The sequence below is a fragment of the Heterodontus francisci genome, chromosome 41 (assembly GCF_036365525.1).
Source record: "Heterodontus francisci isolate sHetFra1 chromosome 41, sHetFra1.hap1, whole genome shotgun sequence".
Lineage (NCBI taxonomy): Eukaryota > Metazoa > Chordata > Chondrichthyes > Heterodontiformes > Heterodontidae > Heterodontus > Heterodontus francisci.
Window position 1 is genome coordinate 38806386 of NC_090411.1, and position 15425 is coordinate 38821810.

Below are 15425 nucleotides of genomic sequence, written 5' to 3' on the forward strand. Positions count from 1 at the left end.
AAGAGCGTGGACTAGTGGGATTAGTTGTGAATCGCATGAGTAAAGGGACAGGACCGGCCTGATGGAACAGGTGGCCTTTTTCTTTGCTTTAGACTTCGATGATTTTAATGATTAATGTCACCTCATTTATCCAAACACTGATTTTCTTTTTAAGCCACCTATCTTGTCCTCCTAAGTATCAGGTGACAAGAATTCCATTTGCCCTCAGGTGTGGACATGTGAATTCTGCAACAAAAATAATGCTCTGGATTATCGGTCCAATGAAGCCAGACTTGGAGATGATCAGATTTACATGCACATCCCTAACCCTATGACCTCTGAGGATATCGATGATTCACTGGTCGTGTTCTGTATTGATATCTCCGGCAGTATGAGTGTGACATTTGAGGTAATTAGACTGTGAGAGCCTGTGACTGGTGAGAAGGGAGATGTTACCTTTATTCTGGTAATGCTGGTGGGTGATGTAGCAGATTTGCATGATTGATGCTCTTACATTGTGGTGATGGCCTTTAAGTTCACTGCACCAATTTTTCCATCAAAATTGTTAAATTTCCTTCCATTGGCAATAGTATCCTTCTTTTCCATTACAACACAGCTTCCACTGTTAGGGGTGCTGGATAATAAGGGCGTACTCTAAAGGGCGGCACAGTGGCGCAGTGGTTAGCACCTCAGCTCCAGCGACCTGGGTTCAATTCTGGGTACTGCCTTTGTGGAGTTTGCAAGTTGTCCCTGTGTCTGCGTGGGTTTTCTCTGGGTGCTCCGGTTTCTTCCCACAAGCCAAAAGACTTGCAGGTTGGTAGGTAAATTGGCCATTAGCAATTGCTCCTAGTATAGGTAGGTGGTAGGGAAATATAAGAACAGGTGGGGATGTGGTAGGAATATGGGATTAGTGTAGGATTAGTATAAATGGGTGGTTGATGGTCGGCACAGACTCGGTGGGCCGAAGGGCCTGTTTCAGTGCTGTATCTCTAAACTAAACTAAAACTAAAACCACAAGAGAATTCAAGGCTCATGTCTTAACATAGGAGTAGTATATGAGACTGTTGGCAGTAAACCCTCATATATAGCCTCTCTGCACATGTTTAATTGCCTGGAATAGAGGCTTAAGCTTTCATCAGTATTAGTCTATAGTCAGCTGCTATGACCTAGCTGTTACAAATTTTAGGCCTGCAGGAGGTATTCTCTTGGATGTACGTGCCAACATCCTTTCATCCCATAAGCAGATCTTGTGTTTCTGATGATCTGCAGAATACTTTTATTGCCCAAAAACTAGTAAAATGATAACATAATTTGTGCACAGCACACATAATGAAATAAACTATTTTACTGATGTTGGTTGAAGTATAAATGTTGCCCATGATATTGGGTAGAATTCCCCTGTCCTTCTTCCAATAGTGGCCATAGGACGTTTACTCTCACCTGAGAGAATAGATGGGGCCTTGGTTTAATGTCTCATTCAAAAGATAACCCCTCTGACACTGTAGTGCTTCCTCAGTACTGCCCCTCCACTGTGCAGCATCCCTTCAGTACTGCCCTTCCAGCAGTTCAGTGCTGCCTCAGTTCTACGTTAAAGTGCCTGCCTAGATCATGTGCTCAAGACCTGAATGTGCAACCTTCAGATTGCAAAGCAAGAGAGCTACCACTGAGACAAGGCTGATACTTTTAGATATCCGGCATCAGAAAACGTTGGGCCTTCTGGCACATTCCTGTAACGGTAGATTGCTCCAGAAGGGCATTAAGTTATGGCAGGAATTACATATGTTGTAAATTCCCATGTCCCGAGTCTCTCAAATTCCACGTGCCGTTGGCAACACCCAGCTCTACCTCACCGTCACCTCCTTCGACCCCTGCTTTGCATCAAATTTGTCAGGCTGCTTGTCCAATATCTAGTACTGGATGCAAGGAAATGTCCTCCAACTAATTATTGGGAAGACCAAAAGCCATTGTCTTCAGTCCTTGACACAAACTCTGTTTTCTAACCATTGATTCCATCCCTGTCTCTGGCCACTGTCTGAAGCGGAATCAGACCATTTATATTTGACCCCGAAATGAACTTTCAACACAATTTTGTCTCCAATACCAAGATTACCTACTTCCCCTGCTGTAACATTACTTGACTCAGCTCACCTGTGGCTGAAACCCTCATCCATACCTTTGTTGCCTCCAGACTTGACTATTCCAGTGTTTTTCTGTCTCCCACCACACACCTTAGAATCAGAGAGACATACGACACAGAATGAGGTCACTCGGCGCATTGTGCCTGTGCTGGCTCTTTGAAAGAGCTGTCGTGGTTTTGTCCCACATCCCCCGCATTTTGTCTGCAACACTGTAGGTTCCTCATCCTCAAGTACCTGTTCAACTCCCTTTTAAAATTATTTGTGCCCCTTCAACCCAGGATAGATTACACTGTGACGCAGATTGGTATCCCCTCTGACAACGGTTTACGTAACAACATATCAAAAAACTGTGAAGCCCTTCAGGTTGTGCTGTGGTTGTGAAAGGTGCAATAGACACGCTGGTGGTTTTTGTTTCTTTGTTTTAATTATCTTTTGGTGGATGAGGTAATTCTTTTCAAAAATATATTTTAATTACTGGAACTGTTTTGTTTGCAGATAAACAGAAGTAGCAACTGCAAATCGCTGTACATGTCCCGCTTACAGGTTTGAAAAATTCAAATATTTTTTAAGTAGAAAAGAATGCAGAATAAAGCAGACAATGCTGCCATTGTCATCAAACTCTTTCAACTGGATGTCAGGGAGGGTGCTGACTCAGACTGCAGATACACTAACTTTGATATTCTGCTCTTTATGTCCAAATGGCTTTAGATGGTTGCCACCGGAAATGAAGTTTTCTGTTTGCTTCCAATTCTCTATGGTCATCACACTATAACAATTGTACATCACTTTTGGTGTAGACTTAGACACTGGTGAGGGAGTAAAAATTCAGTGTAGGTGAAATTTCAAGGAATACAGACAATAAAAGAGAAGTCTCAATGCAGGCAGACAAAATCATCACAATCATTGAAAATGCTTATAAGGCATTTTAACCAACTGTCGGGCTATGCCAAGGCTGAAGTGGGGAGAGTTCACAGAAGTTATAAGATGGTGCAGTGAAAGGAAACACAAGGTGCAGGCAGGAGCCTGGAGATAAGTGAGTGTTTGGCCCAGCACGCGATGCCCTATCTGATGGCTGCTAGTGCTGCCTTAGCTGATATGCTGAGTATGGCTTCTTTTCCACTTAAGGTTTAGTTTAGAGATACAGCACTGAAACAGGCCCTTCGGCCCACCGAGTCTGTGCCGACCATCAACCACCCATTTATACTAATCCTACACTAATTCCATATTCCTACCACATCCCCACCTGTCCCTATATTTCCCTACCACCTACCTATACTAGTGGCAATTTATAATGGTCAATTAACCTATCAACCTGCAAGTCTTTGGCATGTGGGAGGAAACCGGAGCACCCGGAGGAAACCCACGCAGACACAGGGAGAACTTGCAAACTCCACACAGGCAGTACCCAGAATTGAACCCGGGTCGCTGGAGCTGTGAGGCTGCAGTGCTAACCACTGCGCCACTGTGCCGCCCAAAGGCTGTCCAGTTAGGGTAGAATTGCATCATGCTGACAATGTGTAGGAAAGATTATAGTTAATTGTCTCCGCCTGTGTCAGCAAAATGCAAATGGTCCTTCCATTCTGCCTTTATCTTTCTGCCAATGTTAAAAATTTGAGTGATGTCATTTGCTGCCTCATGTATTCTAGTTGCTTGTTCTTTTTATGCAAAATGACTCTCACTGCCCCGTATTGCTGGCACAGTGGAAATACCCAGCAGTATAATAGTTTAACTCTTACAATTTGGATCAGATTTTTGTTTCTCCTTTCTTTGATCTGACTTAACTTCATCCCTGCCTCAGCTCATTTGCTGCTGCAACCCTCTTTACCTTTGGACGCGACTATTCCAATGCACTCCTGACCAGCCTCCCATTTTCCACCCTCCATAAACTTCAGCTCATCCAAAACCCTGTTGCCTATATCCTAACTCGTACCAAGTCCTAAAATCCTCCAAGGTTTCTGCATTCCTCCAATTCCGGTCTCTTGTGTATATTTTAATTACTCCAACATTGTGACCATGCCTTCAGCCGTATAGGCCCTAAGCTCTGGAATTCCCTTCCTAAGCATCTCTGCCTCTAAAAATCTTTCTCCTCCTTTAAGATTTTTTGTAAAATCTACCTCTTTGACAAAGCTTTTTGTCATCTGTCCTAACATCTTGTGTGGATCAGCGTCACATTTTGTTTGGTAATGCTGCCGTATTGTACCATGGGATGTTTTGCTACGTTAAATACAAGTTTTATTTCTTCATTCATGGGATGTGGGCATCGCTCGCATGGCTAACGTCTATTGCCAGTTCCTAATTACCCTTGAGAAGGTGGTGGTGAACTGCCTTCTGAGCTGCTGTCGCCTGTGTGGTGTAGGTACTCGCACAATGCTGCTAGGTAAGAAGTTCCAGCATTTTGACCCAGCGACAATGACGGAGGGCGATTATATTTCCATGTCAGGATATTGTGACTTGGAGAGGAATTTGGAGGTGGTCGTGGTGTGCTGGCTACCCTTGTTCTTCTAGATGGTAGAGGTCACGCGTTTCGGAGGTGCTATCGAGGAAGCCTTGTCAGATTGCTGCAGTACATCTTGTCGATGATACACATTGCTGCCATCTTGTACCAATGGTGGAGGAGTGGATGTTTAAGGTGATGGATGGGTCGCTAGTCAAGCGGACTGCTTTGTCCTGGAAGATGTTGTGGTTCTTGAGTGTTGTTGGAGCTGCACTCATCCAGGCAAGTGGAGAGTATTCCATCACACTCCTGACTTGTGCCTTGTAGATAGTGGACAGGCATTGGGGAGGCAGGAGGTGAGTTACTTACAGCAGAATTTCCAGCCTCTGACCTGTTCTTGTAGACACAGTATTTATGTGGCCGGTCCAGTTAAATCTCTGGTCAATGATGGCGCCTCCTTCAGCCCCCCCTCCCTCCCCACCCCTCCCCAGGGTGTTGAGTATGTGGGGATTCAATGATGATAATGCCATTGAATGCCATGGGGAGATGGTTAGACTGTTGTTGGAGATGATCTCTGCCTGGGACTTGTGTGGTGCGAATGTTATTTGCCACTTATCCAGGTCTTGCTGCCTGCGAGAATAGACCGCTTCATTATTTGAGAAGTTGTGAATGGAACTGAACACATTGTGCGATCATCAGCGAGCATCTCACTTCTGACCTTATGATGGAGGGAAGGTCATTGATGAAGCAGCTCAAGATGGTTGGGGCTAGGACACTGCCTGAGGAACTCTTTCAGTGATGTCCTGGGGCTGAGATGTTTGACTTCCATCCACAACCATCTTTCTTTATGCTAGGTATGACTCCAAACAGTGGAAAATTTTCCCCTAATTCCCATTGACTTCAATTTTACGAGGGATCCTTGATGCCACACTTGGTCAATTGCTGCCCTGATGTCAAGAGGGATGTTGTCGGGGCCCGTAGCTGTTGCTGTATTCTGTGTGCTTAGCTGTTTATTGATATCACATGAACTGAATCGAATTGGCTGAAGGCTGGCTTCTGTGGTGATGGAGATCTCAGGAGGAGGGTGAGATGGTGGTGTTGGTGGTAGTGGTATTGAAGACAGACTAAGTTAGTAGTGGCCACGGTGTTTGGTCATTTGATAAGCTGCTTTATTTCACAGCGGAACATTGGGTATGATGAAAGTCATTTGTTATAATCATGCCATACAAAAATGAGCAACACCTGTGTGCTAGCCCACTTGGATTGTTACTTAATGTGAAAAGATAGATTCACTCTGCTATCTGTCCTGCCATAACCTGCATCAGGTTAACTTCCTCTTGCAGTCTTTCTGTTTTCTGCCTTGACTGGTTTCTGATATATTTGCTGATTTTTAAATAGTTTTCCTTGAAAGACTAGGAGGGATGAAGAAATGAGTGGACATTGCTAATGTTTGGTAACTGTTCAACATCTTTCTTCCTCCTGCCCCTCAGCCACCCATGGTGTTGTGGCCTTGGCTCTGGCTGTGCTCCTCAGAGGAACCATTACTCTTGCCACTATTCAGAACTGAATATCGGCTTCGAGAGTGAGATGCACTCGGGGAATTCTTGCACTACCTATCTGATCCTCCTTGCCTTCCTGTGAGTCATCCATTCCTTCTCTACCTGCACACCCTTAAGCTGCAGGGTGCCCACCTCTAGAAACATGCTATTCATGTAACTCTCAGCTTCACAGATGCACCGCAGTGATGCTAGCTGCTGCTCAAGTTCTGAAACCAGAGCTTGAGCTCCTCCAGCTAATGACACTTCCTGTACATGTGGTTGTCCAAGACACTAGAAGTGCCCTGGAGTTGCCACATGGAACAGGATATGCATTCCATATGCATTCCATAGGACTGAGGTGCCCTTTCATACCTCTATTTATTAGACTATTAACTAAATTAAGTGAAATAATCTTAAGACTTAAAAAGAAAAGAAAAAAAAAGCACTCACCAGCTGCACACCTATCAGCTTCCTCCCTTGTGCGACAGCACATTAGGAGGTGTTTTTATTACCATTCTCTCGAATGCTCGTGCTTCCTTACTTCCAAATTCTCTGATGCAATTTAGCTTTTATTTTAGTTTTTAAACTAATTTCTTTGACTTAGACTAAGTTATACGTTGGTTAATTTAAATGTTTACCCATATATTTACCCTCCCTATCCTTCCTTATGCTGTAATTTCACTTCATGATTTTTGTTCGGCTGTGCCTTTCACCTCTCTAACACCCCGTCTCTGTTAATTAGTTAGTTATTGTCCAATTGATTATATTAGTTCTATGAATTAATTTGTTTACTTAATTTATTAATTAAATAGTAATATAATAGTAAGTTACAGATTCTTGGCTCTGAGTTTGACACACCTGTTAAGAGGAATAATAGAACTGGAATACTCCCCAACTTGCTGGCCTGTGACAACACTCCTTGATTTTGAAGCTCCAGCTCCTGCCTCTCAGATTTGTTTTTTTTTTAAATCCTGGGTGTCTCCTCTCACTCAAAGAGTGTCTTTATCCTGGGTCACTCCTCTTATTCTCCTGCAGGTCCACTCCTGGGCCTGGATTTAATTGGGCCACTCCTTGTGCCATTGGTCTTGATGCTGGTGATAACTCCCTTGCTGTTCTTTGAAATAGCACCATGGGATCTTTTACATCCTACTAAGAATAGGCAGCACCATAGCTTAATGAATCACCTGAAAGGCAGCATTTCCCAGTGGGACTTGAACCCACAACCTCTGACTCCGAGGCAAGAGTGCTAGCATTGAGCCAAGGCTGACACTGCATTTATATGTTGAGGATGCATGTGTTTTGGGTTAGTGATTGTTTCAGGTGGTCCTGTGGGATTATATTTGGCTACTTGTACTCCATATCAGTAGATCATTCTATAACCAGATGGGAGGCTGGGCTAGGCTGCCTCTCCATATAAAAAGTTTCAACCTGTATTTGAAGTGCCAAGGCTGAGTTTTAGGTGGAGAGTTTAAGACATTTTGTAATTAATCTAAATATACAGGGGTATTTTTGGAAGGACTGTGCTACTGTGGGATTTCACACAGCTATTGAATAGCAAATAATCAGGACACACATCCAGTTATCTGCTGTGTGCAAAGCACTGATAGCAGCATTGCAGTCTGACAGAATGCACCCTACTGAGTATGATCCATTTAATTGCTTAACATTAAATTTATATTTTGGGCTGTAGACTGAATCACAGGCTGATAGAGTTCATATTTACTTTCCTATTAAACGTGAGTGTGTGGTATATTCCAGTGACCCTGAGTTTGTAGCAAGAGTTCTCCTGTCGACCTCTGGTTTTCATTACATTTATTGAAATATTTGGCTAATAAAAGCACACCCTCTTTCATTGGGAACTGGATTTTCACTTATAGGACCAGCTGCTGATGCTGAACTCAATGAGAATATCTAGCAGAAAACCTCCTGTTAGAATGGTCAAAGTATCTCATTATGCTTTGTTTTAACATTTTAGCCAGAGAGTGAATATGGAGAAAATGGGAAGGTTTTTGTTTCTGTGTCAACATAACAAGCTGAGCCATGAGAATAAGGCAATGAGAGAAGGTACAGATGCTAAGACACCACGTATCATGGTAAAAGTTAGTATTGAGACAGGCAGTCAGAACTATGCAAGCCTGCAAGGCCACTTAGCCAAAGCATATCAGGTTATGTAGTTTGTAGAACAGAGATGAAGGTCAAAAGGTTAGAAGCAGGATAAACTCATTACGTGGCCTCAGCAAGCATGCACCTACACATACTGTTGTGGATAGAAGCAGCCCAAGGTAGCTGAATAGTTTAAGAGTGGGGGGGACATTTTTCCTCTTAAAGTGAGAATAGTCTTAGGGCAGATGAAAGTCCATTTGCTGTAGCAGTGACACTTGAAGGTTACATATGAACATACGAATTGGGAGCAGGAGCAGCAGTAGCCCATTTGGCCCCTCGAGCCTGCTCTGCCACTTGATGGCTGGTCTGATTGTGGCGTTAACTCTACTTTCCTGTCTACCTGATTTAACCTTTGATTCCCTTGTCAAACAAGAATCTATCTAACTCGGCCTTAAATATATTCAATGCCCCAGCCTTCACTGTTCTCTGGGGAAGAGAATTCCACAGACTAACAACCCTCTGAGAGAAAAAATTCTCCTCATCTCTGTCTTAAATGGAGGACCTCATCTTTAAACTGTGTCCCCCTAGTTCTGGTCTCTCCTATGAGGGGAAACATCCTTTCAGCATCCACCCTGTTAAGTCCCCTCAGGATCTTGTATGTTTCAATAAGATCACCTCTTATTCTTCTAAACTCCAATGGATAACGGCCCAACCTGTCCGACCTTTCCTCATAAGATAAGCCCTTCATTCTCGGAATTCGTCGAGTGAGCATTCTCTGAACTGCTTCAAATGCAATTATATCCTTTTTCAAATAAAGAGACCAAAACTGTACACAATACTCCAGATGTTGTCTCACCAAGGTCCTGTATAGCTGCAGTAAAATTTCCCTACTTTTATATTCCATTCCCCTTGCAATAAATGCCAACATTCCATTTGCCTTCCTAATCACTTGCTGTACCTGCATACTAACCTTTTGTTATTCATGTACCAGGACACCCAGATCCCTCTGTACCACCAAGTTCTGCAATCTCTATTTAAATAGTATACTGCTTTTCTCTTCTCCCTGCCAAAGTGGACAAGTTCACATTTTCCCACATTGTACTCCATCTGCCAAATGTTTGCCCACTCTCTTAACCTATCTATGTCCCTTTACAGACTCTTTATGTTCTCTCCACAACTTGCTTTCTTATCTTGATGTCATTAGCAAATTTAGCAAGTCTGCTCAACTTGAACATTGAAGAAAACAGGTTGTATTAATTGCTCACCATTTAATATAATACTGCAGAAGAGTTGGAGAAAACCAATACAGTTATTCATCAATGTCTATTAAAGTTTGTTGTTTAAAAGCACTTGGGCCTGAACCTGAATGGAAGTTATTACTGGCGGACTAATGATCTTTTTACTGTGATTGCAACCGATTTCGATAATGACCCCAAAATAGACCTCCATCTAATTAAATATTTTAAAATAATTTTACTCTTCTTGCCTGGCCAGATGTGTAAGGATGGTGGACCCTGGCTCGATGGGTAGGAATAAAATACGTTGGGAAATCTCACAGATAAATAGCAGAACTGCTGGAAACAGGGATAGGCACCGACATGTTGCACCACGGACATTTGACAAAATTATTGACTCAGCCACAGACATGGGGGCAATTAACCTGCATAGATAGTGTATATTCAATGTAATGCCATCAAAACACAGTCTGATTTAAAACACATTTCTTCCGATAAATAAAGTAGCTAAGCATATAAACATCAATGGAGAGCAGCATAACTGTATTAGCTGGCTAGCAAGTAAAATAGTATGCAATGCCAGTGCGAATTACTTTTGTTGACAGAATAGAGCTAGCGACACCATGTCACAGGGTGGTAGATGGAACTTATCGCAATGACCTCTGTGGATTCACACCATGTCAGGAGTGCAACTTCATGCAATAAACCATGAAAATTGAGGAGTGGATTGTTATTGTGGCGAGGCAGTAGAAAAATCAGCAATAGGAAGACGGATCATTTCTCACAAGACAGCTTAATCCATGATGGTCAATATTTGTGCAACTTCTCCACCTGCTTGTAGTATATGCCTGAAGACAGGGCAGCCAACAAATGGGCAGTGATCTCCAAATCAGGAGAATTTTACAGGATGGAGCAGATAGTACTTCAGAAGAGTTATGTAAAACAGAAAAGCAGAGTGGGACAGGAAGGGACAGAGATATTAAAGGTAAGTAGCCAAGCCTTGTTTATCCATCCTGACAGACTGTTAAACTGGGTCCTGGATTCTAAAATACAGAAACAACAGTCTCTCTCTTGGACAAAATGTCATTTACTCACCAAAGCTAGTGACAAAATTAGATAACACAATTACAGATAAAGAATGCCCTTCAGTTCCTCCAATAAAGCGATTCTCTTAAATTCACTTATGTCTTTAATTCAGTTTAACACTGTCGATTCCGATTCAGCTCTGACAAGTTAATTAACAAAAAGCTTTTCTACAAAAAGTTGAGTCATTGCTACTGCGTGTATTATTCAGTTACAAAATGTTTAGTCACTATCTGTAAGATTATACTCCAGACTAGGCAATTTATGTCCAAGCTAAAAGGTGCACTTTTAACATAATAACATCGACAGGTTTGCGGCTGCCTGCACCGAATTTGGCCTAACCATCAGCCTCAAGAAAACGAACATCATGGGACAGGACGTCACAAATGCCCCATCCATAAATATCGGCGAGCATACTCTGGAAGTGGTTCAAGAGTTCACCTACCTAGGCTCAACTTTCACCAGTAACCTGTCTCTTGATGCAGAAATCAACAAGCGCATGGGAAAGGCTTCCACTGCTATGTCCAGACTGGCCAAGAAAGTGTGGGAAAATGGCACACTGACACAAAACACAAAAGTCCGAGTGTATCAGGCCTGTGTCCTCAGTACCTTGCTCTATGGCAGCGATGCCTGGACAACGTATGTCAGCCAAGAGCGACGTCTCAATTCATTCCATCTTCGCTGCCTCCGGAGAATCCTTGGCATCAGGTGGCAGGACCGTATCTCCAACACAGAAGTCCTCGAGGTGGCCAACATCCCCAGCATATACACATTACTGAGTCAGCGGTGCTTGAGATGGCTTGGCCATGTGAGCTGCATGGAAGATGGCAGGATCCCCAAAGACACATTGTACAGCGAGCTCGTCACTGGTATCAGACCCACCGGCCGTCCATGTCTCCGCTTTAAAGACGACTGCAAACACGACATGAAGTCCTGTGACATTGATCACAAGTCGTGGGAGTCAGTTGCCAGCGTTCGCCAGAGCTGGCGGGCAACCATAAAGGCGGGGCTAAAGTGTGGCAAGTCGAAGAGACTTAGCAGTTGGCAGGAAAAAAGACAGAAGTGCAAGGGGAGAGCCAACTGTGCAACAGCCCCGACAAACAAATTTTATCTGCAGCAGCTGTGGAAGAGTTTGTCACTCGAGAATTGGCCTTTATAGCCACTCCAGGCGCTGCTCCACAAACCACTGACCACCTCCAGGCGCTTACCCATTGTCTCCCGAGACAAGGAGACCAAAGAAGAAACATTATATGATACAGACAACTTTCAAATGACATTGGCTACTCGGGTTATCTGGCCTCAAACTGGATAGTAAATAATGCACATTGCAGTTACTGATCTTTGACATACTTGTAAGAATTGTCCTTTTAATCCAATTCACAACAAAAAAAAGTTAATGATTGTTTCTAACATGGTCATTGAAACATAGTGCTGAATTTTACAGCTCCCCTGACGCCAGGGGTCGTGGTGGGGAGGCCGGAAAATGCCTCCGGCAGAGGCCCAACATGGGCCTCAACTCCGGGAATGCCGGGCCTGATATTAGATTAGATTAGAGATACAGCACTGAAACAGGCCCTTCGGCCCACCGAGTCTGTGCCGACCATCAACCATCCATTTATACTAATCCTACACTAATCCCATATTCCTACCAAACATCCCCACCTGCCCCTGTATTTCCCTACCACCTACCTATACTAGTGACAATTTATAATGGCCAATTTACCTACCAACCTGCAAGTCTTTTGGCTTGTGGGAGGAAACCGGAGCACCCGGAGAAAACCCACGCAGACACAGGGAGAACTTGCAAACTCCACACAGGCAGTACCCAGAATCGAACCCGGGTCCCTGGAGCTGTGAGGCTGCGGTGCTAACCACTGCGCCACTGTGGCCACTGTGCCACTATTGACGGCAGGGTTGAGTCTCGTGGTGGCACCCTGCCCCCGCCATTCGGCAACGGGAGCCAAATTTGCATAGGTTAATTTATTTAAATAAATGAATTAATTACTTCCCTGCTCCCACTGTCCATCCCAGAGTGATATTGCTGCTGGTGGTCGCACTCTCATCCGGGGATCTGAGGCAGAACACTGGTGGGGAGGGGGGAAGCAGGTAAGTGTTTCAGTGCTGGGGGCAATGGGGTCAAACTCATCTAATTGGTGTAGGGGATGGTGGGAAGGGATGAAGTTCACAGTTTATGAACTGTTGCCGGGGTGGGGCTGGGGTGGGGAGAGATGGGAGAGGTCAAGTACACAAGCTAAGTATTTTGGGGGGGTAGAGGGCAAGGAATGAATTGTATGGTTGTTCGGGGTGGGAGAGGGGCTAGAAATATTTATTCAACTTTTTTGAATCAATTTAAAGTGACTATCTTTAATTAGTTAAATTAACTGGAAGGGCTCAAAGCCCTTTAAATATGGTACAAAAACAAGAAATGCTGGATTCACTCAGCAGGTCTGGCAGCATCTGTGGAAAGAGAAGCAGAGTTAACGTTTCGGGTCAGTGACCCTTCTTCGGAACTGACAAATATTAGAAAAGTCACAGATTATAAACAAGTGAGGTGGGGGTTGGGCAAGAGATAATAAAGGAGAAGGTGCAGATTGGACCAGGCCACATAGCTGACCAAAAGGTCACGGAGCAAAGGCAAACAATATGTTAATGGTGTTTTGAAAGACAAAGCATTAGTACAGATTAGGTGTGAATATACTGAATATAGAACATCAGCAAGTGCAAACCTGAAGAAAAACAACCTGAAAAAAACAGTGGGTAAGCAAACTGAACAAACTAAGATGAAATGAAATAAATACAAAAAAAGATTGTAAAAAGGAATGCAAAAATAAAGGAAGAAAAAATAACTAAAAATGACTAAAAATGAAAGTAAAGTGGGGGGCTGTCATGCTCTGAAATTATTGAACTCAATGTTCAGTCCGGCAGGCTGTAGTGTGCCTAATCGGTAGATGAGATGCTGTTCCTCGAGCTTGCGTTGATGTTCACTGGAACACTGCAGCAATCCCAGGACAGAGATGTGAGCATGAGAGCAGGGGGGAGTGTTGAAATGGCAAGCAACCGGAAGCTCAGGGTCCTGCTTGCGGACTGAGCGGAGATGTTCCGCAAAGCGGTCACCCAGTCTGCGCTTGGTCTCCCCAATGTAGAGGAGACCACACTGTGAGCAGCGAATACAGTATACTACATTGAAAGAAGTACAAGTAAATCGCTGCTTCACCTGAAAGGAGTGTTTGGGGCCTGGGATAGTGAGGAGAGAGGAGGTAAATGGGCAGGTATTACACCTCCTGCGATTGCAAGGGAAGGTGCCCTGGGACGGGGACGAGGTGGTGGGGGTAATGGAGGAGTGGACCAGGGTGTCGCGGAGGGAACGATCCCTTCGGAATGCTGACAGGGGAAGGGAGGGGAAGATGCGACTGGTAGTGGCATCACGCTGGAGGTGGCGAAAATGGCGGAGGATGATCCTTTGGATATGGAGGCTGGTGGGATGAAAAGTGAGGACAAGGGGAACCCTGTCACGGTTCTGGGAGGGAGGGGAAGGGGTGAGGGTAGAGGTGCGGGGAATGGGTCGGACACGGTTGAGGGCCCTGTCAACCACAGTGGGGGGAAATCCTTCGGTTGAGGAAAAAGGAGGTCATATCAGAAGCACCTTTAAATATGGTGTTGGTGCCGACACAATGGCGCCTGATGCCATTGTTGGGGATGGACAGCCCGCCGCCTCCATGTTATTGGGGTGTGCTGTCTGTCCCGGCCATTTAAATGAGATACTGCGCTGCATATTGTGGCGTCTCTGCGAGTTTACATCTGCCGCCAATTTCAGCGAACATGTCAAATACAGTCCATAATAAATTTTTACAATGTCTTCCCCAACAGTTTTTAAAACTGCAAATGCAGCATGGATTTTGTTAAGGATCATAGACAGCTCATCGTAGATTAAGGTTTATTAAAGCTATTCGTTACATTGTATTTGCTAACTATTGTATATGTGTCAGCAGCATCTTGTTTTTGCCAATATCACTCAGCCCGATTACATCGTAGTCTTGGATTCATAAGGAAATTACAGTGCTAACTTCTGGAGATTCTTTGGATTTTCTTGCCCGTTTTCCCCTTAATACAAGTTCTGGAACAATGTGATTCCAAATGGACAGAAGCAGAATTACCACGTTTATATAGAATTAAAAGTTCAGCAATTTTCAAAACGTCACTGAGTTTGTGTCCCAATAAAAAGTAGTGTGTGCCAGAGCATAGAAATTGAGACACTCCCTTAGTGACTTTTGCCACTTTAAAATGAGTTTACATAACACGAGCCTCTAAACTGGAGTTTTGAAATAACCTTCGCGCTATGTTATTTTAAAGCACAAGGTTACAGGCTTGGAGCAGCGATGTCCAACCATTCGCGTGGGGGCCACAGGATAGTATTTGTCTTACATAGGGGCAGGTGCTACCATTTTGGAATTTTATCTTGCAATTAATCAACAACAAATGTGCATTTTTATGATGAACCTTTTAAATGAGAACCTAAGTTATTGACTTGTTGGACACTGACTTAGTGAGATACCTGGCATTTCTTTTTGCTTACACAAGTATTCAATGTCTGCCTGCAAACTTGTTGTAGCAATGCAGAGCATTCCGGATAGATGGCCACCTGTCTCTCGCTCTCTCTCTCTCTCTCTCTCTCTCTCTCTCCTATTCTCCCTGTGTCCTGTCTCTCTTTCCACCCCTCCTGTGTCCCCTCCTCGCTGTGTCTGTCTCATTCTGTGTCGTTTCCCCAGTCACCCCCACCCCCCCGTGTCGTTTCCCCAGTCACCCCACCCCCCCGTGTCGATCCATCCCCCCTTCTCTCTCTCATCCTCCCTTCTCTGCGCGTCTCTCCCATCTGCGTTGTTCCCCCCCCCACAGTGTCATTTCCACCCCATGTCGA

At 44.2% G+C, this 15425-nt stretch overlaps 1 protein-coding gene across 8 annotated transcripts in view; it reads left to right on the forward strand.

Moving 5' to 3' along the window:
• The window catches only part of LOC137353716 (circularly permutated Ras protein 1-like), a 119629-nt gene that overhangs the window by 20242 nt on the left and 83962 nt on the right, over nucleotides 1-15425 (forward strand). For 7 of the 8 annotated variants that reach the window (XM_068020081.1, XM_068020084.1, XM_068020085.1 and 4 more), the window contains 2 exons: nucleotides 209-388; nucleotides 2613-2660. In XM_068020081.1, the coding sequence (XP_067876182.1) occupies nucleotides 209-388; nucleotides 2613-2660 (228 nt within the window). The remainder of the gene's footprint in view (nucleotides 1-208; nucleotides 389-2612; nucleotides 2661-15425) is intronic. The other variant, XM_068020089.1, reaches the window with a different exon arrangement.